Genomic DNA, 24,632 nt, shown 5'->3' on the forward strand with positions numbered 1-24,632 from the left:
AATTCTCAACAAAATATAAACAAACAATCCATCAATGCATAAATATAATTGTTTACCATGACCAAGTGAGATTTATTCTACATATGCATGACTGGTTCAACATTCGAAACTCAACAAATATGAAATACCATATCAACAGCTAAATAAGAAAATCATGTGGTTATATTGATTGTTGCAGTAAAAGCATTTGAGAAAACCCAACACTCATTTTTGATAAAAACTCTCAGCAAGTTAAGAACAGAGGGGAATTGCCTCAATTTAATAAAACACATTTACAAAAAGTCTCAGCTAACATCATTTTTATGGTGAAAGATGGTTTTTTTCCTGAGATCAAGAGCAAGGTAATGATGTCCACTTACCCTTCTCTTATTCACCATAGTACCTGAAATTCTGGGCACCATAGTAAGGTAAGAAAAAAATAAAGGCATACAAATTGGAAAGGAAGAAATAAAATTTTCTCTCTTTGCAGATGACATGATGGTCTATATATAAATCCCAAAGAATCTATGAAAGGTTACATGATAGACAACTAATAAAAACCAGTTGCATGTCTTTGTATTCACTAAAAATGAACATATAAAAACTTAAAAGCACAGTATCATATTATAATCACCCCCCAAATAAAATACCAGTACTTAGATATATACTTTAAAAAAAAATGTACAGAATCCATGCGCTGAAAATCACAAAATATTAGGAAAAGAAATCAAAGACCTAAATGAGTAGAGAAATATACCATGTTCATGGATTGGAAAACTCACCATAGTTAAAATGGCAGTTCTCCCTAAGTTGATCTATATGTTTCATGCAATTTCTATCAGAACCCAGCCGGATTTATTGTAGACACAGGAGAGCTTAACCTAAAATAATATAGCAAAGCACAGCTGTACAGCTAAAACAATCTTGACAAAGAAATACAGTAGGAAAAAACCTCTGTCCAATATCAAGGCTTACTGTATAGCTGAAGTAATCAAAAGAGTGGTGGGGTTTTTTTGGTTGTTTGCTTTGTTTTGTGGAGGAATAGGGTCTTTCCTGGTGGCTCTGATGCAGGAGACCCAGGTTCAATCCCTGGGTCGGGAAGTTCCCCTGGAGAAGTAAATGACAGAGCATGCCAGTGTTCTTCCCTGGAGAATTCCCAGGACAGAGGAGCCTGGTGGGCTATAGTCCAGGGGGTTGCAGAGAGTCGGACATGCCTGAGCAACTAACACATACACATACTGTGGAGTTATAGACACGTAGATCAATGGAAAAAACAAAAAAATACAGAACCCAGAACTGTAGATTGAAACAGATATGCTTAATTGACTCTTGACAATTCAAAATCAATTCAATGAAGGAAAAATAGTCTTTTCAACAAATGATGCTGGAGCAATAGCACATCTATAAGCAAAACAAAAACAACTCCTAAGACAAACATTTACAACATATATAAAAATTAACCAAAATGGATCATAGATTTAAAGTAAAGCATAAAAATATCAAAACTTTTACAGAAAGAATGGAAGAAGTTCTCTGGGACCTAGGGTTAGTCAAAGAGTTGTGACTTGACACCAAAAGCATGATCCAAAAAAGGGAAATTGATAAATTAGACTTCATTCAGAATTAAGAACTTCTGCTTGGTAAAATCCCATGGGAAGATAGTGAAAATATAAGCTACAGATGGTAGAAAATATTCGCAAACTGCACATCCAACAAAGGATCTAGTCACATGAAGAACTCTCAAAACACAACAGTGGGGGGGTGGGGGGGAGGCAATTCAATAAGAAAATGGGCAAAAGATAGGAAGACAAAGTCCACTGAAGATTAACAGATAGAAATAAGTGCGTGAAAAGCTGTTCAACAGCATTAGTCATCAACGGAAGTGTGAAAATAAAACTCTAGATGAATAATAAACTATTGATACTTGCAACAACTTGGATGAATCTCTAGGGAATTACGCTAGTGAAAAAAATCAATTGCACAAATTTATCAGTACATACTATGAATGCATTTATTTGTATAACATTCTTGACATGACAAAAGTTTAAAGGATAATTAGCGCTTCCTGAGTGTTATGGCTTCCCTTCCCTGATGGAGGGAAATGGATATGATTATAAAAGGTCAATGTGAGGGATCCTGTGGTGGTGGATTCGGGAATCTACACAGGTGATAAACACACACATACACATACACATACACATACACATGAATACAAATTGTTGTTGCTCAGTCCCTCAGTCATGTCTGACTCTTTGAGACACCAAGGACTGCAGCACGCCTGGCTTCCTTGTCCTTTATCATCTCCTGGAGCTTGCTCAAACTCGTGTCCATTGAGTCGGTGATGCTACCCAACTATCTCATCCTCTGTTGTCCCCTTCTCCTGCCTTCCATCTTTCCCAGCATCAGGGTCTTTTCCAGTGAGTCAGTCTTTGCATCAGGTGGTCAAAGTATTAGAGTTTCAGCTTTAGCATCAGTCCTTCCAATGAACATCCAGGACTGATCTCCTTTAGAATGGACTGGTTGTATCTCCTTGCAGTCCAAGGGACTCTCAAGAGTCTTCTCCAACACCACAGTTAGAAAGCATTAATTCTTCAGCACTCAGCCTTCTTAATGGTCCAATTCTCATATCCATACATGACTACTGGAAAAATAATAGCTTTGATTAGACAGACATTTGTTGGCAAAGTAATGTCTCTTCTTTTTAATATTCTGTCTAGGTTGGTCATAGCTTTTCTTCCAAGGAGCAAGCGTCTTTTAATTTCATGGCTCTAGTCACCATGTGCAGTGATTTTGGAGACCCCCAAAATAAAGTTTCTCACTCTTTCCATTGTTTCTGCATCTATTTGCCATGAAGTGATGGGACTGGATGCCATGATCTTCATTTTTTGAATGCTGAGTTTTAAGCTGCCTTTTTCATTCTGCTCTTTCACTTTCATCAAGAGGCTATTTAGTTCCTCTTTGCTTTCTGCCATGAGGGTGGTGTCTTCTGCATATCTGAAGTTATTGATATTTCTCCCAGCAATCTTGATTCCAGCTTATGCTTCATCCAGCTTGGCCTTTCACATGATGTACTCTGCATGTAAATTAAATAAGCTGAGTGACAATATACAGCCTTGATGTACTCCTTTCCAAATTTTGAACTATTTTTACTTGAAGTAAAACTGGGGAAATCTGCATAGGATTGGTAGATTGTATCCATGTCAGCATCCTGATTGTGATGTTATTCTATAGTTTTATAAAATTTTACATTCAGTGGTAGTGAGACAAAGTGCTCAAAGGAACTCCCTGTATTATTTCATATAACTGCATATGAATCTTTAATTATCTCGATAAAAATTTCAGTTAAAAATTGTAATAAAGATATTACAATTCTAGTAGTATCATCAGATATAATAATGAACACAGATTTTGGGGTTTTTATTTTTAAAAATTATCAAGTAGCTACGGAGATTAATAAAATACAATCCCTTAAGTGTCAAGAGAGGTCAGATAAGGGAATGACAATGTGATATGCTGAGAACAATGACGATCTACAAATAATGTAAATGTGGCACAGAGAAAGGAATGGTCAACTTTGTAACAATCAGAGAAGGCTTCCTAGAGGATGTGATATTTGCAGTAAATTTTATAAAATGAGTTTCAGGTTATTCAAGGAAAAACAGCATTCCAGGTAGAGAGGGCAGCAATCTGAGTGCATATTGGGTGAGCTATAAATAGTTTTTTATTATTGGAATGAAGTATGTGTAGGGGGAAGGAAGGAACATCCATCTGGCAAAGTATAAAAGAGTTGAAACAGGGAGAAGAGTCATCCTTGTCGCGTGGGGTCAGAGGCATAGGAAAAACATAGTTGCCCAAACACACATGTAAAGAAATCAGAGACAACTGGTGGAATTCAGAGCTTTTTTGAGTTCTCTTTTTATCCCACTCTGGTTTACATCAACCAGAAGCTTTCCCAACAAGTTCAGATATCCTAGCTTAGGTGTCATTTCCCCAGGGCCTGCTGAATGCACAGACACCTTCCCAATGTCAGACAAAATTGACCACCTTTATTTCCTGTCCAGAGTGGCTAGTGACCCTCATCCTGCCCTCTGCTGTCAAAGACTGAGACCTGTTCTTCATCCTGAGTGCCTATCGCTGTAATATTTCCTCTGCCATCTCTATTCCAGTCACCATTCTCATCCTCTGAGGTGAATCTGAACTTAAGAAATATGAGTATGTTGATGCATTGATAGCTGATCGTTTAACCCAGTGATTCTCGAATTTTAGCATGCATCAGAATCACCTGGACAGTGTGTTCTAATGCGAGATGCTGGGCTCCATCTGTAGAGTTCCTGATTCAGTAGGCTGGGGATGGAGCCTGAGAACTTGCATTTCTAACAAGTTCCCAGATGATACAGAAGCTACTTGTCCAAAATCACATTCTGAGAACATTAACCCAACAAGGAGGATTTACACCCAGAAACGCAGCTTCTTACTTTAAATAAATTTGTAATTGGGAAATGGTCAGGAAAGAGAAAGGTGGCCTCTTTGTTCCTTGTCTTTCTCTGGGGCATCCACTCACCCATGGGAAAAAGAGGGATGATGTCATGGAAATAGAGTGACGTACCCCACCAACCCCTCAACCAATCTCCACCCCTCACTGGGAGTTGTCTGAGTAACTCTGTGCCTCCTCCAGTATCATAAAAACAGTGACGGCAGCCTGAAAGACTGCAGTTAGGTGGGCGAATGCAGCTATGTCAGATACTTATGCCAGATACTGTGCTAAGGAGGTTATGTCAGTTGAAGCCTCTCAACAGATTTTCAAGGAAGACACTTATTATAATGGACAATGCAAACGAGGAATAAAGAGGTTGGGTAGTAGCCAAAAGAGGCAAGGCTGGAACTTGGAACAAGACAGCCTGATTCTGCAGCCTGATTCTTCACCATGGTGTTACTGCCTCTCATCTATGGAGATCAGCTGCTGCCGCTGCTGCTGCTAAGTCGCTTCAGTCGTGTCCGACTCTGTGCGACCCCATAGATGACAGCCCACCAGGCTCCCCCGTCCCTGGGATTCTCCAGGCAAGAACACTGGAGTGGGTTGCCATTTCCTTCTCCAATGCATGAAAGTGAAAAGTGAAAGTGAAGTCGCTCAGTTGTGTCCAACTCTTAGCGACCCCATGGACTGCAGCCCACCAGGCTCCTCCATCCATGGGATTTTCCAGGCAAGAGTACTGGAGTGGGGTGCCATTGCCTTCTCCAGCTGAACTGGGCAGAATTAGCCTAGCATGTGCTTATAGGTTACTCCTGCTCAGAGAATTTACCTGATGTGCAAGTTCAGTCAGAAAATAGGGGCCCTATGTTCTCTCTGGCTGCATCCTGTCTGTGTGGTAAGGCTGGGTTTCACTGTTCAGAGGACTTCCCCCCCTTCTCATTCACTGATACATGAGACTCTGACACTCTCCCCTTTCCAGTTGTTGTTTGGTCACTAAGTTGCATCCGACTCATGGCGACCTCATGGACTGCAGCATGCCAGGCTTTCCTTCACCATCTCCTGGAGTTTCCGCAATTTCATGTCCACTGAGTTGGTGATACCATCCAATAATCTCATCTCCATTTGCAAATTAGAAGCAAGTAAATCACCAGATAGAGTAATAAATGTTAACTTCACATTCTGTTCTCCTTGTGTCCGTGGGGAGGGTATGTGTCTGTCATGGAGAATCCAGTTGCCCCAAAGATTATGTTGGGGAGGATTGATTTCATTCTGGGGCTTTAAGGATCCATATTTCCTCAGAATGGCAAGGGATTCTCTCTTAGGGGGTGACCTGTGATCCTACCTTTGACAATGGATGGTACCTGTGAGATCAGGCCAAGAACACGGAGGTTCTGCTGAATTGTGGGAAGAGAGACACACTAGTACTAGATCTGAGGTGCACTGGAGATAGAGTTATCATGAAAAGATTGAAATAATGGCTTTAGGCCTCACAACCAACAAGACAAATATGAACATCCTCATGTTCAGTCAGTTCAGTCACTCAATCATGTCTGACTCTTTGCGACCCCATGAACCACAGCACGCCAGGCCTCCCAGTCCATCACCAACTACCAGAGTTTACCCAAACTCATGTCCATCAAGTCAGTGATGCCATCCAACCATCTTATCTTCTGTTGTCCCCTTCTCCTCCTGCCCCAATCCCTCCGAGCGTCAGGGTCTTTTCAAATGAGTCTCCTCTTCGCATGAGGTGGCTAAAGTATTGGAGTTTCAGCTTCAGCATCAGTCCTTACAATGAACACCCAGGACTAATCTCCTTTAGGATGGACTGGTTGGATCTCCCTGCAGTCCAAGGGACTCTCAAGAGTCTTCTCCAATACCACAGTTCAAAAGCATCAATTCTTCGGTGCTCAGCTTTCTTTATAGTCCAACTCTTGCATCCATATGACGACTGGAAAAACCATAGCCTTGACTAGATGGACCTTTGTTGGCAAAGTAATGTCTCTGCTTTTGAATATGCTATCTAGGTTGGTCATAACTTTCCTTCCAAGAAGCAAGTGTCTTTTAATTTCATGGCTGCAATCACCATTGGCAGTGATTTTGGAGCCCCAAAAAATAAAGTCTGACACTGTTTCCCCACCTGTTTCCCATGAAGTGATGGGACCAGATGCCATGATCTTCGTTTTCTGAATGTTGAGCTTAGAGCCAATTTTTTTACTCTCCTCTTTCACTATTATCAAGAGACATTTTAGTTCCTCTTCATTTTCTGCCATAAGGGTGGTGCCATCTGCATATCTGAGGTTATTGATATTTGTCCTGGAAATCTTGATTCCAGCTTGTGCTTCTTCCAGCCCAGCATTTCTCATGATGTACTCTGCACATAAGTTAAATAAGCAGGATGACAATATACAACCTTGACGTACTCCTTTTCCTATTTGGAATCAGTCTGTTGTTCCATGTCCAGTTCTAACTGTTGCTTCCTGACCTGCATATAGGTTTCTCAAGAGGCAGGTTAGGTGGTCTTGTATTCCCATCTCTTTCAGAATTTTCCACAGTTTATTGTGATCCACACAGTCAAAGGCTTTGGCATAGTCAATAAAGCAGAAATAGATGCTTTTCTGAAACTCTGTTGCTTTTTTGGTGATCCAGTGGATGTTGGCAATTTGATCTCTGGTTCCTCTGCCTTTTCTAAAACCAGCTTGAACATCTGGAAGTTCACAGTTCATGTATTGCTGAAGCCTGGCTTGGAGAATTTTAAGCCATACTTTACTAGTGTGTGAGATGAGTGCAACTGTGTGGTAGTTTGAGCATTCTTTGGCATTGCCTTTCTTTGGGGTTGGAATGAAAACTGACCTTTTCCAGTCCTGTAGCCACTGCTGAGTTTTCCACACTTGCTGGCACATTAAGTGCAGCATTTTCACAGCATCATCTTTCAGGATGTGAAATAGCTCAACTGGAATTCCATCACCTCTACTAGCTTTGTTCGTAGTGATGATTTCCAAGGCCTACTTGACTTCACATTCCAGGATATCTGGCTCTAGGTGAGTGGGTCATGAAGATCTTTTTTGTACAGTTCTGTGTATTCTTGCCACCTCTTCTTAATATCTTCTGCTTCTGTTAGGTCCATACCATTTCTATCCTTCATCGAGCCCATCGTTGCATGAAATATTCCCTTGGTATCTCTAATTTTCTTGAAGAGATCTCTAGTCTTTCCCATTCTGTTGTTTTCCTCTATTTCTTTGCATTGATTGCTGAGGAAGGCTTTCTTATCTCTCCTTGCTATTCTTTGGAACTCTGCATTCGGATGCTTATATCTTTCCTTTTGTCCTTTGATTTTTACTTCCCTTCTTTTCACAGCTATTTGTAAGGCCTGCTCAGACAGCCATTTTGCTTTTTTGTGTTTCTTTTCCATGGGGATGGTCTTGATCCCTGTCTCCTGTACAATGTCACTAACCTCCATCCATAGTTCATCTTGCACTCTGTCTATCAGATCTAGTCCCTTAAATCTGTTTCTCGCTTCTACTGTATGATCATAAAGGATTTGATTTAGGTCTTACCTGAATGGTCTACTGGTTTTCCCTACTTTCTTCAATTTAAGTCTGCATTTGGCAATAAGGGGTTCATGATCTGAGCCACAGTCAGCTCCCAGTCTTGTTTTTGCTGACTGTATAGAGCTTCTCCATCTTTGGCTGCAAAGAATATAATCAATCTGATTTCAGTGTTGGCCATCTGGTGATGTCCATGTGTAGAGTCTTCTCTTGTGTTGTTGGAAGAGGGTGTTTCCTATGACCAGTGCATTCTCTTGGCAAAACTCTATTAGCCTTTGCCCCGCTTCATTCTGTACTCCACGGTCAAATTTGCCTGTTACTCCAGGTGTTTCTTGACTTCTACTTTTGCATTCCAGTCCCCTATAATAAAAAGGACATCTTTTTTGAATGTTAGTTCTAAAAGGTCTTGTAAGTCTTCATAGAACCATTCAATTTCAGCTTCTTCAGCATTACTGGTTGGGGCAAAGGCTTGGATTACTGTGATATAGAATGGTTTGCCTTGGAAACGAACAGAGATCATTCTGCCGTTTTTGAGATCGCATCCAAGTACTGCATTTCGGACTCTTTTGTTGACTATGATGACTACTCCATTTCTTCTAAGGGATTCCTGCCCACAGTAGTAGATATAATGGTCATCTATGTTAAATTCACCCATTTCAGTCCATTTTAGTTTGCTGATTCCTAGAATGTTGACGTTCACTCTTGCCGTCTCATGTTTGAGAACTTCTAATTTGCCTTGATTCATGGACCTAACATTACAGTTTCCTATGCAATATTGCTCTTTACAGCATTAGACCTTGCTTCTATCACCAGTCACATCCACAACTGGGTATTATTTTTGCTTTGGCTCCATCCCTTCATTCTTTCTGGAGTTATTTCTCCACTGATCTCCAGTAGCATTTTGGGCACCTACCGACCTGGGGAGTTCCTCTTTCAGTATCCTATCATTTTGCCTTTTCATACTGTTCATGGGGTTCTCAAGGCAAGAATACTGAAGTGGCCATTTCCTTCTCCAGTGGACCACATTCTGTCAGACCACATCCTCATGTTACACATAAGTAAATCCAGAGGGAGAGAGATCTGGAGCCTTTTCCTAAGGCCACACAAAAAGATTCAAACTCTAAGATCTGTCTCTCTCTCTACATTACCTCTCATAATTTTTTTACAGCAAATTTTTCAGAAACTAAAAATGAAAAGAATTCAGCACTATTTTCTTATCATCAGTGTTTACTTTCCCCCTGTTGTTTACTAACTAAAATGCCCATTTTCTCTCCCACCTTCAATTAAGTCCCAAAGAAGTTCTACTCTCATTTAAGGTTAAGCTTTACAGACTAGACAGGAGTTAGTCAAGCAAAGAGAGTGGGGAGAAGTGATTCAAAGGGAGTAAAGAGTATGTTTAGAATCATAAATTGAGAAAAAGCTTGACATGTGTAAAAAGCTGAGATGTGCCTGAAATTGAGTGTTAGGATTAGAAAGAAAGGTCAGAGATTTGGGGAAGATGGAAGAAGGCTTTATCATTATTATTATTATTATTATTTTTACATTTAAAAACTTTAATCATGATTCTGTGGGCCAGAGACCGGGGCTGGTTTGGCTCGGTGGTTCTCATCCGGGACTCACTGGAGGCTGCAAGAGCTGACACACCACCTGGGTTTGGTGGTCTCAGATGGCCTCAGCACATGTCTAGCAGTTGATGCTGGCTGCAGGCTGGGTCCCTCTCATCAGCGACCCTTCTCTTGGAGGTTAGGCTAGGCTTCATCACACGTGGGTCTCAGAGTCACACTGCCAGATAGCTAGAGTGGAAGCTGCAACCACACGGTTCTTTTGGTCAAAACCAGTCACAAGGCCACAGCAGATTCAACTGGTAGAAAGGAGACTCTGCCTCTTGGTCTGAGAGGTGGCATCTTTCGTCTGGCTGAACTGAGTAGATTTTAAGTTGAGGACGCTGTGGGGGCCGAGGGGAGAAAGTCAGGATGGATTTTATAACAGGACGTGGAGGTAATGGTTTGGAGGTGGAAATGGAGGGCAAGATCTGAAAATGGGTTGCCAGCTGGAGCATTTTGTACTGTGTTCTTTTCTTTGCTGCCATATTCTGTGCTTCTCTTTGATGCCTCCAGGAGCTTCGATTGGGTTTTTTTTTTTCTTTCCTTCTTTTTTTCCAAAGAGAATTTATTTTTAATCTAAGAGGAAGTTATTTTAGCCATAAAATATAAGAATGACTAAACAAAGAATGTGTAAAACGTAGGCCCTGTGCGCTTGTTATTGATGATCCCTTACTCTCATTCCTGTCTACATTCAAGAAACAGCTTGTAGGGTCAGTGCACTGGGATAGGTATCATGACTGTTGCTATGTGTGTGTGGGCTTTTAAAGTACCTAAGTCACATTTCTTACACTGAAGCGGATACATATTTAAAATGTAAAATTTATCCTCAAAAGCATTTTCTCAGACGTTGTTCAACTTTGGAAATTAAACTCGAATCTGTAACACTCTAGAATTACCACAAGATGGTGCCACAAGTATACTGAAAATAAGATATTTGCCTTATTCCTCATCCCAGCATATTTGCTGGAACTTATCAATGAATATGGAAAGCGAAGTACAAAGAGATGAGGGTGTACGTGGGTCGGGACATGCTCATTGGACAGACATTTTTTTTTTGAGCATTTTCTGTGCTTTAGGTAGAATCTGTAGGAGGAATCAGGGTGTGTGTGTGTGAGAGAGAGAAAAATGGAGGAAGGGGTAGGGGAGATTTTTATCCAATTTTCAGAAATTAAACAGACTACTTAAGTATCTTAATCTCTTTGTCTGTAAAAAATTGCAGTCTATTTTAAAAGATATTAACTACAAACAAAGTGTTGTGTGATAGATGCAGAGATAGGATTAGATTCATCAATATGATAATATCTTTTACTTTTGCAGTAGAAACATATGGTTTTGAATACGTTCCTTTTCTTCATTTTTGATGAATCAGTGTGCCATTTATAACTTAACTATGAAATCTTTTGCAAAATGTAAGTGCCGTAGTGAATGTATATCAAATTATCAGTGTGTCCGTGAGTATCAGTGAGTTTCTGTCGGTAAATGCACTAGGCAGATAAAGCATTTTGGTATGTAGGTAGGTGGGCTAATTATTTTCAATGCACCTATTTCCTTAGACCTCTTAGTTATAAGTCCATAAAGTCTTTTCATGGAGGAATTACTGTGTAACTCATTTATTAGATAGAGCCCATGTAATTTCTGTAGTTTTGCAGGAAGGGACAGACTTGGAAGGGGAAAAAGTCTTGGTCAAAATATCACAAATGAGATCATTAAAAATAGAGCATATGATTTCTTTGGTATAAATCCCAGATCCTTATGAGAGAGTACAGGAATTATCTCTTAGAATAATTCAGACCCAATGATGACATTTATCAGAGAATATTTATCTATTTTTCTAACTCTTTGTCTTATCCAGTATTGATCAGTATAAGTTTCTAAGCATTTTGCAAAATTGTAATTCTTCCAAACAAGAATAGAGTTAGTGGCCCATATCTGTACTCCCCCAGGTAAATTCAATTGAGTTTTATATTGCAGGACTTATTGAGGTAGAAATTGCTTATGAGTGAGAGTACAGCAATTTGGAATAGGATGAAGGCTCAAGGTATAATTCCAGACCTCCAAAATGTTTTGAGATAGAGCCTAGCCATTATAGATTGTGTCAGAAATCTAGAACTATACCCCAGGTTACCTTTAAAAGTCCTTATAAAACAGTTCTATATTCTGTACATGTGGTATAAAAAATGTTAAAGAAGGATGTCGATTATATAAGTACAGAGCCCTAAGGAATTGATATGTAAAGGAGTTTGAGTGGAACTTTTTTAAAAAAAGAATTAATAGGAGTGATTGGCCCTATTTTAGTGAAGGACAGTCTTTTGCTTTAAGAATACTTTGGACTATGAACTTTTACATGTATCATATTTATTAACAGACAACTTGTTTTACACTATCTTGGGTTTCAGTCTTTAAATAATTAAGATTTAAAATTTTTAGATTTTGAAATTTAAAGACTGTCATGCTAAGTCTGGGTGGCTGAGTGATCTGAATCATCAAAGGCACCCTAAATATGGGTATCTCACAATAGAATACATTTATGATCTATTTTAGCTTATCTAAGGAGAAAGGCTTTCAGTAGCTGGCTCAATAGGAAATAAAATTATTGAGTTCAGATTCTCACTGGGGGATGAGTGTATAGTCACCCTGACTGACTGCCTTTCTTCACACAGATGTTCTCCTTTCATAGCTTGTTGGCATCACAGCCAAGGAGGCTGTTGGACATTGTTCCAAGTTAGACAACCTTGTACAATGGTACCACTGACCATGGGGGTGCTGTTCCTCCTCGGTCATCACAGGCTTTCTAGATCCAGTTCTTAAGGCAAGTTGAGAAACATGTTTGCACTTTTCCTGATCACATGAGGAGTCTGGAGGAACTGGGTGGTCTGGGTATAGTATTTTCTAGGGGCTGCATATGATGGCATTTTCCATCACGTTGGCCCCCTTCATTTCAAGAGATTGTCTCTGGTGAGCCTGTCCTGCACGCTCAGAGATGTTGGCCCACAGATTCTTAAAGTTTTCCTTTTCTTATGTGGACATGATGTAAAGAGATGTTGATTTTATTCCTGGGCAGTTACTGGCTCCAAATAATCAGTTACTTTTAGAAATTGCAAGGATTTCATCATACCACCAGGGCACTGTTTTGGTTGCTAAAGAAAGATTTGGCCAAATTATGTGGTACTGTCAGAAATGAATAAATGCTATTGCCTTTCTTTACAGGAACATGACTTGGGATTGTATTCTAGATACTAACATTAGAGCCACATATTCCATTATACTTTGTACAGTGAATAGGAAGACCATTTTTCTCCCAAAAACCCTTAGGATTCCTCCCCACTGCAAGTCTGGTTCCCAAAAAGGCACTCAGGAAAAGCCTTTATTTGAGGGGGTAACTATAGTTTTGGAGGACTTCCCAGATGGTGCTAGTGGTAAAAAACCTGCCTACCAGTACAGGAGACATAAGAGACATGGGCTTGATCCCTGGGTCAGGAAGATCCCCTGGAGGAGGGTATGGTGACCCACTCCATTATTCTTGCCTTGAGACTCCTATGGACAGAGGAGCCTGGAGGGCTACAGTCCAAATGGTCACAAAGAGTCAAGACACAACTGAAGCGACTTAGCGGCACACACCTATAGTTGTTAATTTTTTTAAAATAAAAGTTGTATATATTTAAGGTGTTCAACATAATGATTGGATAAACACATAGTGAAGTAATTACTACAGTCAAGCTAATTAAATATATTTGTCTCTTCGTATATCGCTTCTTTTGTGTGTAGCGGCAGCACCTGAAATCTAGCTTTCAGCAAATTTCCAGTTCATTTGACCCTTGAACACTATAGGTCTGAACTGCATAGGCCCACTGATGTTGTTCAGTTGCTCAGTCATGTCTGACTTTGTGACCCCATGGACTGCAGCACGCCAGGTTTCCCTGTCCATCACCAACTCCCAGAGCTTGCTCAAACTCATGACCATTGAGTCGGTGATGCCATCCATCCATCTCAACCTCTGTCGTCCCCTTCTCCTCCTGCTTTCGATCTTAGCATCAGGGTCTTTTCCAGTGAGTCAGCTCTTCACATCAGGTGGCCAAGTTATTGGAGCTTCAGCTTCAGCATTAGGCCTTCCAATGAATATTCAGGATTGATTTCCTTTAGGATTGACTGGTTTGATCTCCTTGCAGTCCACTTATACGCAGGTTCTTTTCGCTAGTAAACCCTACAGAACTAGACAGTCTGCAATTAGTTGAGTCTGTGGATACAGAGAAACTGAATATGAGGAGCCTCAAATATGGAGGAGCTTCGGATAAGGAAGACTGACTATATAAATTATATTCGGGTTTTCCACTATGAGGAGGGTCAGACCCCTCTCCCTGGCAATGTTCAAGGATCAGTTGTGTTCAATACAGTATTATTTTCATCATCATGCTGTACATTAGAGCTCTAGACTTGTCCTTCCTATGTGTTATAACTGCAACTTTTTATTTTTTGAAGAGGTCTCATAGAAGATGGTGAATATTCTGTAGGTCTAAAGTCTTAAGTCCAGTGTCAATGCTTTGCTGTGTTAATACTCTTCAGTTTACTTAGTATAAAAAAGTATCTATTTGAGAAATAGACTCATAGGAAAACTCCAAGTAAACACAACATAATATTCATGTGTCTTAAGAATATATTTTTTAAATGGGCTTTAATGTTATGCAGTTTGAATATAGATTGTAGAGTGTTACTTTTTTTCTGTAAGTGATTTTAAGGAACTCCTATCCCAAATAGTGTATAAAATAAAATATGGACCTTTACTTCAGAAGATAAAGCTTATTTTTTTGTTTGTTTTTTCTGACATTCTCACATGTGATGTTTAATATTGTGGATGTTTTGTTTTGGGGTACACTGAGAAAAGGGTGAGATAAACCAACATTTTATGCCTCATTCTGAAAACACATTTTCCTTTTAAAATTTCCTTTTGAAAATTATAAAGTATTATGTCAAGTCCCTTTCACATTACTGAGTTAGAGTAGGTAATCAATGAGTGGTTGGTTATCATCGTTTTATTTCATAATTTCTTGGCACAGTAATTCTGAATGGCTTCTTCTTGCCTTCTGTTCCCACGTTCTAGTTTTGTTGTCTTGCATTATAGCGACATCTCTGCTCCCCTTTGTGTCTCAGTCTTAATAGCACCTTCTCGTATTTTTTCCTTATCCTGTTAAAGCAGTCCTCATCTCCAAATCTCTTGCCTGAGCCAGAGAACACTGCTGAGGTACCACTTTCCAACCCATAACCTTCTAGTACTTTAGGTGAACATTTGTACACATCCATAATCTCTTACCTGCAGTTCCCCAAAACTAAGAAACTCTGAAAATTAGAAGGTTTTGTAATTTATACTGATGGCAAATCCTGACCTGAACTGATGTGAGGTTAACAGTAGTCTTTATTTATCCTGTCTAGTATTAATATGCACATATTGTGCTGCAGAATTGTTATTATGTCTGATTATAGACTGTTGCCCTCTACTCTACTGGAAGTATTATATAATTCACAGTAAAGCAGCGTGTTATCTTTATAAAATCTGAAAGCATTTGAATTCTGAAATGCATCTGGCACTAGGGGTTTTAGATAAGGGATTGAGGACCTATAATTAAATATTTTGGTTTTTATTTTAAGCTATTTTCTTATTACCAGGGAGTTGCATGTATTATAATAATAATATGAGTTCTAGGGACACAATATCTCATAGACTATCTTCTAAGACAAGAAAAGTACAGAAGACCAGAGAGAGATGACATGAAATAATTTCTGAATCAGTGATATCTGATGCCATTTCTCATAGTCCATTCAGTTGTTGTCCTAGGGGATTCATGAGGCACAAAATGAATGGAATTCAAGCAGCAAAAGTGATCATAAAGATTTAGTACATTCTCTCCCCCTTCAACACACACGTGCATCTCCACTCATATATGTCTGTAACTATCTTCAAGGAAGAACATGCAGCTGGTGTCCTGTCAGGAGTCAATTCCACACTAGGGACATGAGACTACTCATGGGAGTTTAATGTTTAATGTTGCTCCAGTAGTTGTGTTCTGTAAATATGTGCTGTGGCGTAGTTTTTATTTTTATACAGATGTTTTAGATTAGATACTACTAAATATATCTATACCTAAGAGCTGTGAGTATTATAACAATTAAATACAGTTATCTATAGAAGATCTGCAAATCAGGAATTGCACTTACTAAATCCTGATTTGCTCTGCCTTAGAGTCTCAATGAGAACCTAAAACTCATTTTTAAAAATCTGAATAGAACCTTAAATATGTGCTTTGTCAATGCTGCTACTAGGAATTTCTCCCAGTCATTTTTATGATTTTTTGGATAGATGTTTTATGTCCTTTTACTTTGCACTTTGAATGCACGTGTCAAAGCTCTATATTTTGTTATTGCAAATCATTGCTGCTATTTTCTGGGATTTAGCCACCTTGTGCCTTTTTAAAACTATGTCAACTGGCTCTTGCATCTTATATTTTACTAATAAAAGAGGAAGGTTTGTGAAAGGTAAAGGTATAAATTTGAGGGTGGCTGGGTTGGGGATGTATGGATTTAATGAGCTGTAGATTTTAAAAATGTAATAAGCAATGAGAGACTATGGGGTTAAAAATATTCTCTACCTTGTACGTATATTTTCTCATTACACAGACTAAATATATTTAAATGTTTATTGTTTAAAAATTCATCTTGGAGTAAAATTGATAGTATTTTGCCCTGGCATAACCCTACACATTTTTACTATTATTATTTTAATTTAGGGACAGGCACTCGGGGGTTAATGGATATTTAACTTGCTTTTTAACGACATCTGTGTCAAATATATTAAGAAAAAAATTTTTGTTACAGTTGTAATAGCCTCTAGTGATTTCATTTGTCTGTAGAAAAGTCCCAGGGATCTACAGCTATTTTGTTTTTTTGTAGCTTTTATGATAGGTCCTTATACTATAGACTACTGATTTCTTCTCTGTATTTTGCTCATTGTTGAAAAGCCGGAGCTATTTTTAACATTTACACAATTTCAATAGACGATTTCTTCATTCCACAAGGTTTGGTGCTAAATCTGTGGAGCCTTTCATAATCATATCCTTTTCGTGGTTTGCTTGAATTTGATCACAGTGGCTGATTTCATGCATTGATAATGAAGGCTTAGGTTGCCTGTTTCTCGGCATAAACCCACCTCAGACTTGTAGGTTGACAGTGCTTCTGGTTTCAGCACGCATGGAGATATAGAATTGAAATTGCTCTGTTTTCTTTACAAATGACTCAGAGTGTGCTTGTCCTTCCCTAAAATGTTGCCAGCGTGTAAAGGATTTTCAATGAGCAGTGCAATAAGCCAGCATCTGGGAAGGTTTGGAGCTGCACTGATATAGCGCGGTGCTGTCACACAGATCATCAGGGCTGGAGCCAAGTCTCCGTAGCCCCGTGTTACACTGGGCACATCCTGGAAGTTTTGTTTATCCAGCTTGGTGGTTCTTGAAGCTGGTGAAAGCCCTGCCAAGATGTGGAGTGGACTTCCTAGCAGAGGTGAGCATTTTTATTCTAAAACTTGGACGTGGGGCTCTGGGGTGTCAGTAGCAGATTCTTTTGAATGCTGTGTTGAATCCTGTGGAGTTGCCAATTGTTTATCATGTCGTGCTGACAGATCTGAAGGGGTAGCAGTGAAGAGCCGTATATATGATTCTATAATTTTGGGGGGAGTAACTCCTTAAATGGATGTAACAGTGTTCTTTTTATTCTGTGCTAGCTGTTTGCCGAGGACATCTTACCCGTAGGTGACTTCCTTTGCATTTTAAACGTTCAGAACAAGTCAGTGATATTATGTTATTTGCTGTCATTACTAAAAGTAGGCAATTAGCAGTGTTATTATGTACTTCAGGTGTATATAATAAGGCTATGAACTAAATGTACTTTGTAGAATCTTTGATGTGAAAAATGTATAGCAGGAAACACCAGATATTTATGAGATAACTAAGAAAGTAAGTGAAATAGATTGCATGCTGGAGTTGACACCTTGTTAAGCTTGACATTATTAATAATTAAAAGTTATGACCTGTCATGCACTGGACAATCTAAAGTAATTGATTTTCAGGGATGTTATATTCAATGAGAGGAGAAAATTAGCAGCATTTCTTCATAAAGCATGTTTTAATTAGATGTGACATTTTAAATGTAGCAGATTTTATCATTTAAATGTAAATAAAGGACTGACACTCATGTGAGGAGTTAAATGAGTAGATAATCACGCCGAGACAGGTCTGATGTGGCTTTATCAGTATAGAGTATTTGAACATCAGCCTGATAAGGGCAAACTCAAAGTTAGCTTCCAAGTAAATGGAGTCCTCTTGCTTAGGCTCTTCTAAACTCTAATTCCTACATGATGAGAAGCTGTTTCTAAAGAAGAAAGGACTGTGACAGTTATGATGTATTCAATAGCAGTATGCTTATTAAGTGCCTGTTTAGTATATTAGGTCTGCAGAGAAATCTATTTTTATTTGATTGGAAGCTAGCATGGCCCATGGGGTATGTATATATGTGTGTGTGTGTGTGTTCCTGCTAAATTTATTCAAGGCAGCTGTTTTATAGCTTTCAGCTCTAAAGTTATAGATAAGTGTGTATTTGTTTGACGGAAGATTCGAGAACCCCATTTACTGCCAGTACATGTAAAGCTTGGCTAAGCACACACATCAGGAGCAAACTGTTTGTGTTCGCCAATCTGTCTCAGCAAGTCCCAGGGCCACTATCTTGCTTGAAGCCACTGTGTGCTTTTGAAAGCATGAAATTAGTTTTATACTGAGCACATGGTTTCTCATTTAGCAGCTCTTTTTATGGTAATGGTCAATTTATGGTTCACTGCCAGGATTTCGGTGTTCTGTCAAAGCTGATAGCTTCTGCTAAGGTGTCTCTAGGAGATAAATTTTTGTGAAGCAGAGGGAGGGGAAGACCTCATTAGACTCTCAAGAAGAGACTCTTACCTTCAACCCAGTCTACCTTCTAGAATGCATTGTCATTCCTCCAAAGTTCCTTTATGCTGTTTGATCCAGGACCTACAGATTTAAAGTTGCTAACATTTACCACTTTGTACCTTACTTGACATGTGACATCAAAATGGCCATGTTCCGAAATGTAAAGTATTTGTTCATCTTTTCTCAATGCATTTGTAGAAAACCACTCTATTAGTGCTGACTATATCGTGTCATTCATCATTAGGCTTATCTGCTTCTTTGTTAACACATGCTAGAGCACTGTGGGAGAGGGTAAGGCTTTTATATATTTTATAGTTGATATAAACTACCCATACTTCATTATACATATATGTGCTATGAAGAGGTTTAGTTAAGGAACAAAATTACATTGTCTGAAGATACATTAAAATGTTAAAAAAAAATATCTTCTTTCATACAACTGCCTCATCTTAAACAGCAAAAGTTCTCAGATGGTAAAATTATAGAAATATTAAAAATAGTTTTTGTTCTCACAGAGTGATAAAAGATGAAATGTATAAGCAAATATTGTGAGAATGATTTCCTTAGCATTTTCTTTCCATCAGAAAATAACCCTTGTTGAAAGTTTTGCTGGTAATAATGCATTTAGAAACAGAGGTGATCAAAATTAACTACTAAGACATTTAATAAAATGTTTATTCTTGGGTTTATTCTTTGCGTGGTAGAAATAAAGCTAAACAGGTAAATTTGGATACATTGAAATGGAGCTATTATACTTTTTCTTTCATTTGATTTTGACCATGGAACTGCAAATGCTTTTAAAATCTTGCACTTCCTGATTTTCTTTTCTTGTTAATCCTTGGATCATTGCCTAGGTTAAGCGATCTCACATGATTAAGGATTCAAGATAAAATGTTATTTATTGAAATGCAGGGATGTATTATGTGCCATTACAATTAGATTTTCTGTTTTTAGATGAAGCCTAATTTTAAACTGTTTTTCTTCTGTCCTTTTGGGAATGTCATGTCACAAGTCATCATCAGATAGTCAAGGGTATTTTATTTTAGATTTTGACTTACAAATAAGTCTTATATTTCTCACTTCCCCAAAGCCCATGAAACAAATTGGGTTTGTGAGTTGAGAATTGGAAGGTTAAAAGGGCATTGAGATTTTTTTCTCTGAAATTCCTGATGATGTAATGTGTTTAGTACACGAAACCTTTAAAGAAGTTTTAGAACGTCAGAATTCTCTTAGAATAGTGAAATTTGTCATATTACACAGATCATGGAAAATTCATTAGAGGAAGTGAAGGATAATTTAGCATATCTGCCTGGAGTCTTAGTAGCAATTTCTCTTCACAAGAAGGATTTAGAAAGTTATGATGAGTTATGATGAATCTCAGTGATGTACCTGCATCTTTTCACTTTGCTATCAAGAGATAGCAATCTGGGATTTCCTTTAGCAGGTTTTAAAAATGATTAGTTATGAAATACAGCAGATGAAGTCAGCCTGTGTTGGTTGAGAAACAGAATCAAAGTGCTCTTCAAGTTCATTGAGTTTTCCTGTTGTATACATTCAGTAATTAGTTTGGACTATCTATATACTCTGATTTCCCTGGTGGCTCAGTGGTAAAGAATCCACCTGCCAATGCAGGAGATGTGGGTTCAATCCCTGGGTTAGGGAAGAGCCCCTGGAGGAGGAAATGGCAACCTACCCCAGTATTCTTGTTTGGGAAATCCCATAGATGGAGGAGGAGCTGGGTGGGCCACAGTCCATGGGGTCACAAAAGAGTTAGACATGACTTAGCAACTAAACAACAAATCTATATACTCTGTTGTTTATTTTGAGGTATGTTGCTGTGGTGATGAATAATTTTTAATATAAGTATGTCCCATAAAATATTTAGGACATACATGTGCTACAAATTATTTGTTGTATAGCTGAAATGCAAATTTGAGTTACTGCCCTGTATTTATTGGAGAAGGAAATGGCAACCCACTCCAGTATTCTTGTCTAGAGAATCCTGTGGACGGAGGATCCTGGTGGGCTGCTGTCCTTAGGGTCACACAGAGTCAGACACGACTGAAGCGACATTGCATGCATGCATTCATTGGAGAAGGAAATGGCAACCCACTCCAGTATTCTTGCCTGGAGAATCTCAGGGACAGAGGAGCCTGGCGGGCTGCCGTCTATGGGGTTGCACGGAGTTGGACGCGACTGAAGCGACTTAGCAGCAGCAGCAGCAGCACTGTATTTAATGTGGGAACCCTACCTGGTTCTATATAAGAAGTTGAGTTTCTAATTATTACCTGGAAAACTGGGTCTACCAAAGCTCAAGTGGAGGTTTCTCTTTTCTGTAAAAGCAATCAGTTTCTACAGTTAGAGTTTATGCCAGGAAACTCCTATAATAAAGTTTCTGTTTGAGAAGCTTCAAATGGTATAAAAAATAGGATTGTTGGAGCAAAAATCATGAGTAAGGCTATGAAAGCTTGTCATTACTGAGATAAAATAATAAAGATAGCACATTGAATAATAGCTGTCAGTAAGATTTTAAATAAATCACGAGAATTGTACAATTAATTTCTGATTGTTGAAATCCTTTGCCAACTAGGACGTTTTCAGGATTTTTCTCACTCAACAGGTTTGAGATACTTATAAATTAATTTTATTTTGTTGCATAATGAGAGGTCCCCCCTTCAAGGCCCTTCCACCCTCAATCTGAATTTTTTTTCTGTATTAATTGTCCTTTTGATTTTAAGGCTCATATTTTGGACTGCTATTTCCTAGGTTTCTCAGGGAAGCATTGTATCTTGAAAACTTGACTTAGAAAGATCCTTGGATTATTCAATGTACCAAAGCTGAGTAAAATAGAATAAACATAATATTTATTGTGTACCTACTATATGCCTTATACAATATCAAAATATTTATAGGCAGGTTTTATTGAATTCTTATTACAACTTTATATTAGTGCACTATCCATTGTACAGATGCTGAATTATTTATCAAAAATCCTACTCCCAGCCTAGAGTTACTCTATCTCAGCTCTGAATGTCACTCTTATATAGCTGGGCAACCTCCCTAGAGGAGAATAAAGGCTCATCTTGCTAGATCTCACCTAAGACTGTATTGCAAAATTCTCTTTGTTCACTTAGCCTTTTCCATTACGTTTCTTCTCTCTTTTCACTTCTTAATATCTCCCTTCCCCTACCACTATTTTTGTAAATATCCCCAACAGGAGTGACTAGACATCAGTATCTAATTTGATTCTCAAAATGAGAGAAAATATATGGACAACTGAGTCCTATATACTGTAACAGAATTTTGTGTTAGAATATCTTCCAGTTGCTTAGTCAGTAATGTAGAGGCAAATGTTCAGAGTAATTTCTTCAAGCTACACTTTTTATACCCAGTCTAAGCTGCCACCTCAGTCCTATAGTCATGTGACATGTCAGACCAGGAAGCCTGTTTTGAGCCCAGATGGATCAGTTGAGTCTGAGAGCAATTAACGCAGGTTTAGAAATGGATTAACACTACCAGCCCAATAAGGAACTGCTCAGTAAATCATATCTTCTTTCAGTTCAAAGGTAACCCCCTCACCCCCATGATCTAGTTAATTTCTCAATGTCTGTTGTCCTAGGACAAATTATATTTGACTTCCAATTTTTCATGCCTATTAATGGTATACGACTATTTCAATTTTGTTATTTTGGATATCAGAAGATAGTATTTTTGGCCTCCCGTCATGGATCTCTTTTCTACTTTTGCCTAGTTGCAAATGTTACTGCAATGTTACACATTACTTCTAATTGTTTAGAATAATATTGGTGGCCTTTTCTGGCATCTAAACTGTACCATTTGGGATTCTGATTCCTCCTCACCTTAAATATCATTCTGTTCTCGGCTCCATATCAGCTCCAGTGTCCTCCTACTTACGTCAGTCCTGTTTGGCTGTGTGGTGCTTTTGTTGACCAGATGCCAATGTGAATCAGTAATCTAAATTCCTATCACTAAATACCGTCAAAAAACTTTTTTTTTCCTATGCAATTGTTCTCAAATTATTAGAAAAGGCACTGGTGGTTAAGTAAAAGTTGCCAGTAGTTTGGCAGACTCCGTATCTATTAATTTCCTAAAAGATGATATTATCCAATAGCTATATTTTCTTGGCACAGGGCAGTTGAATAATAAATACATGCCTCCCACAGGGAATGCCTATTCTGTCAGAGTGAGGAGACTTCTGTCTTATTTCATCCAGGGAGTCTGCAATACCACTGGGGCATTTAGCTGAACATCATTTTGCTGACATTTCAGAACTGGCGTGTGAATTTCACTTGGAGCTCTATGGTAATTCTAGTTCTATTTTTTTCTCTGATTCATTCTTTGGTAGTGTTGGTTTTTTACAAGATGATAGAGGAAATGACTTTATATCTAGAAATGTTGTGTTTATTTCAGTAAGTTAAAGTGGTGTTTCTTCACTCAAGTTGTTTTTTTTTTTTTTTTTTGGTGCGGGAGATACTGGGAAAGGGAGCCTGAGTTTTGAGTAATTTCAAAATATTCAAGAGGTAGCAAATTCAGAAATGAATCCATGGGGGCTTCTTTTTCCGATAGCTGTGTGCATTTTATGTACTTCTATTATTGTACAATGGATAATACTGCATCCATAATAAATTAGTTAACTCTTGCTTAACTGGAGCTTTTGGATTTTGTACACTTTAGGTACACTTTTTTTTTTTTTTTGAGGCAAGGAATATTACTTTATTCAGAAAGCCAATTGGCCAAGAAGATGGTAGACTAATATGTCAAAAAAACCCATCTTATTGGGATCAGGATGTCAAGTTCTTTTATAGAGAAGGAGAAGAGTTGAGGAAGTATCGTGTCTGGTGTCTGACTCTTGTGACCCTATTGGCTGTAGCCCACCAGGCTCCTTTGTCCATGAAATTATCTAGGCAAGAATACTAGAGTGAGGTGCCATTTCCTATTCCAGGGGATCCTCCCAACACAGGGATACAAAGTGCATCTCTGTGTCTCCTGCATTGGCAGGCAGATTCTTTACCATTGCACCACCAGCACCACTGTTGGGGAATTGTTGCAGGCATGAGCCAATTCTGACTCATAGATCTGTTTCTTTGACTTTAACCTTTGTTTTCCCCTGGAGAAGGAAATGTCAACCCACTCCAGTATTCTCGCCTGGAAAATCCCATGGACAGAGGCTACAGTCCATGGGGTCGCAAAGAGTCGGATATGACTGAGACACTTCACTTCACTTCACTTTTGTTATTATAGTGATGCATGGTGACCTGCCTCAGGGAACCTTGCCCCTCTGCCTGAAGAGATTAACACATTCCCTCCCTGAGGTTGGTCATTCCAGGAGATATTTGCAAGCTAATGTTTTTCACTTGGGCTTCCCTGGTGGCTCAGTCTGTAAAGAGCCCACCAGCAATTCAGTAGACCCAAGTTCAGTCAGGGTCAGGAAGATCCTCTGGAGAAGCCCATGGAGTACAAGAGAGTCACACAGGACAGAGCACGCATGCACAACAATGATGCAACAATTCCTGCTGTCAGTGTCTAAGTCACAATCTTGTGGTGACAACTGGTTCATCTAACTGCTTCATCGGATGACTCTTTCTGGGAGTGCCTTCTGTTGGTGGCAGTGTTCCAAATGTTGAGATTTCTTTTCCTTTGTTCCTATTTGGAAAGTGTCTACTTTACATCTGTAGACTTAGAAATATTGGACCTCAAACCTAGGAGGAAGCATCTCAAGGAATTTAGTGCTTTTCTATGTATGGGAAGATGGGAGAGTCAGGGCTCATTAAAATTATTTCCTTGGTATGAGGTTGGAAGGAAGGATGCTAAAGCTGAAACTCTAGTACTTTGGCCACCTCATGCCAAGAGCTGACTCATTGGAAAAGACTGATGCTGGGAGGGATTGGGGACAGGAGGAGAAGGGGACGACAGAGGATGAGATGGCTGGATGGCATCATTGACTCGATGGACGTGAGTCTCAGTGAACTCCAGGAGTTGGTGATGGACAGGGAGGCTTGGCGTGCTGCGATTCATGGGGTCTCAAAGAGTC

At 38.9% G+C, this 24,632-nt stretch overlaps 1 protein-coding gene across 4 annotated transcripts in view; it reads left to right on the forward strand.

Annotated features, from left to right (window-relative positions):
* ZNF385B (zinc finger protein 385B) overlaps window positions 1-24,632 on the forward strand; it is a 372,985-nt gene that overhangs the window by 10,319 nt on the left and 338,034 nt on the right. The window contains exon 1 of one of the 4 annotated variants that reach the window (XM_061433986.1): window positions 16,957-17,141. The exons of the other annotated variants lie outside the window; for them this stretch is intronic. Within the exon in view, the coding sequence (XP_061289970.1) occupies window positions 17,117-17,141 (25 nt within the window). The 5' untranslated portion in view covers window positions 16,957-17,116. Of the gene's footprint in view, window positions 1-16,956; window positions 17,142-24,632 lie in introns of those variants that run through there. 4 annotated transcript variants of the gene reach the window in all.

Source organism: Bos javanicus, chromosome 2, assembly GCF_032452875.1.
Source record: "Bos javanicus breed banteng chromosome 2, ARS-OSU_banteng_1.0, whole genome shotgun sequence".
In the NCBI taxonomy this organism is placed as follows: domain Eukaryota; kingdom Metazoa; phylum Chordata; class Mammalia; order Artiodactyla; family Bovidae; genus Bos; species Bos javanicus.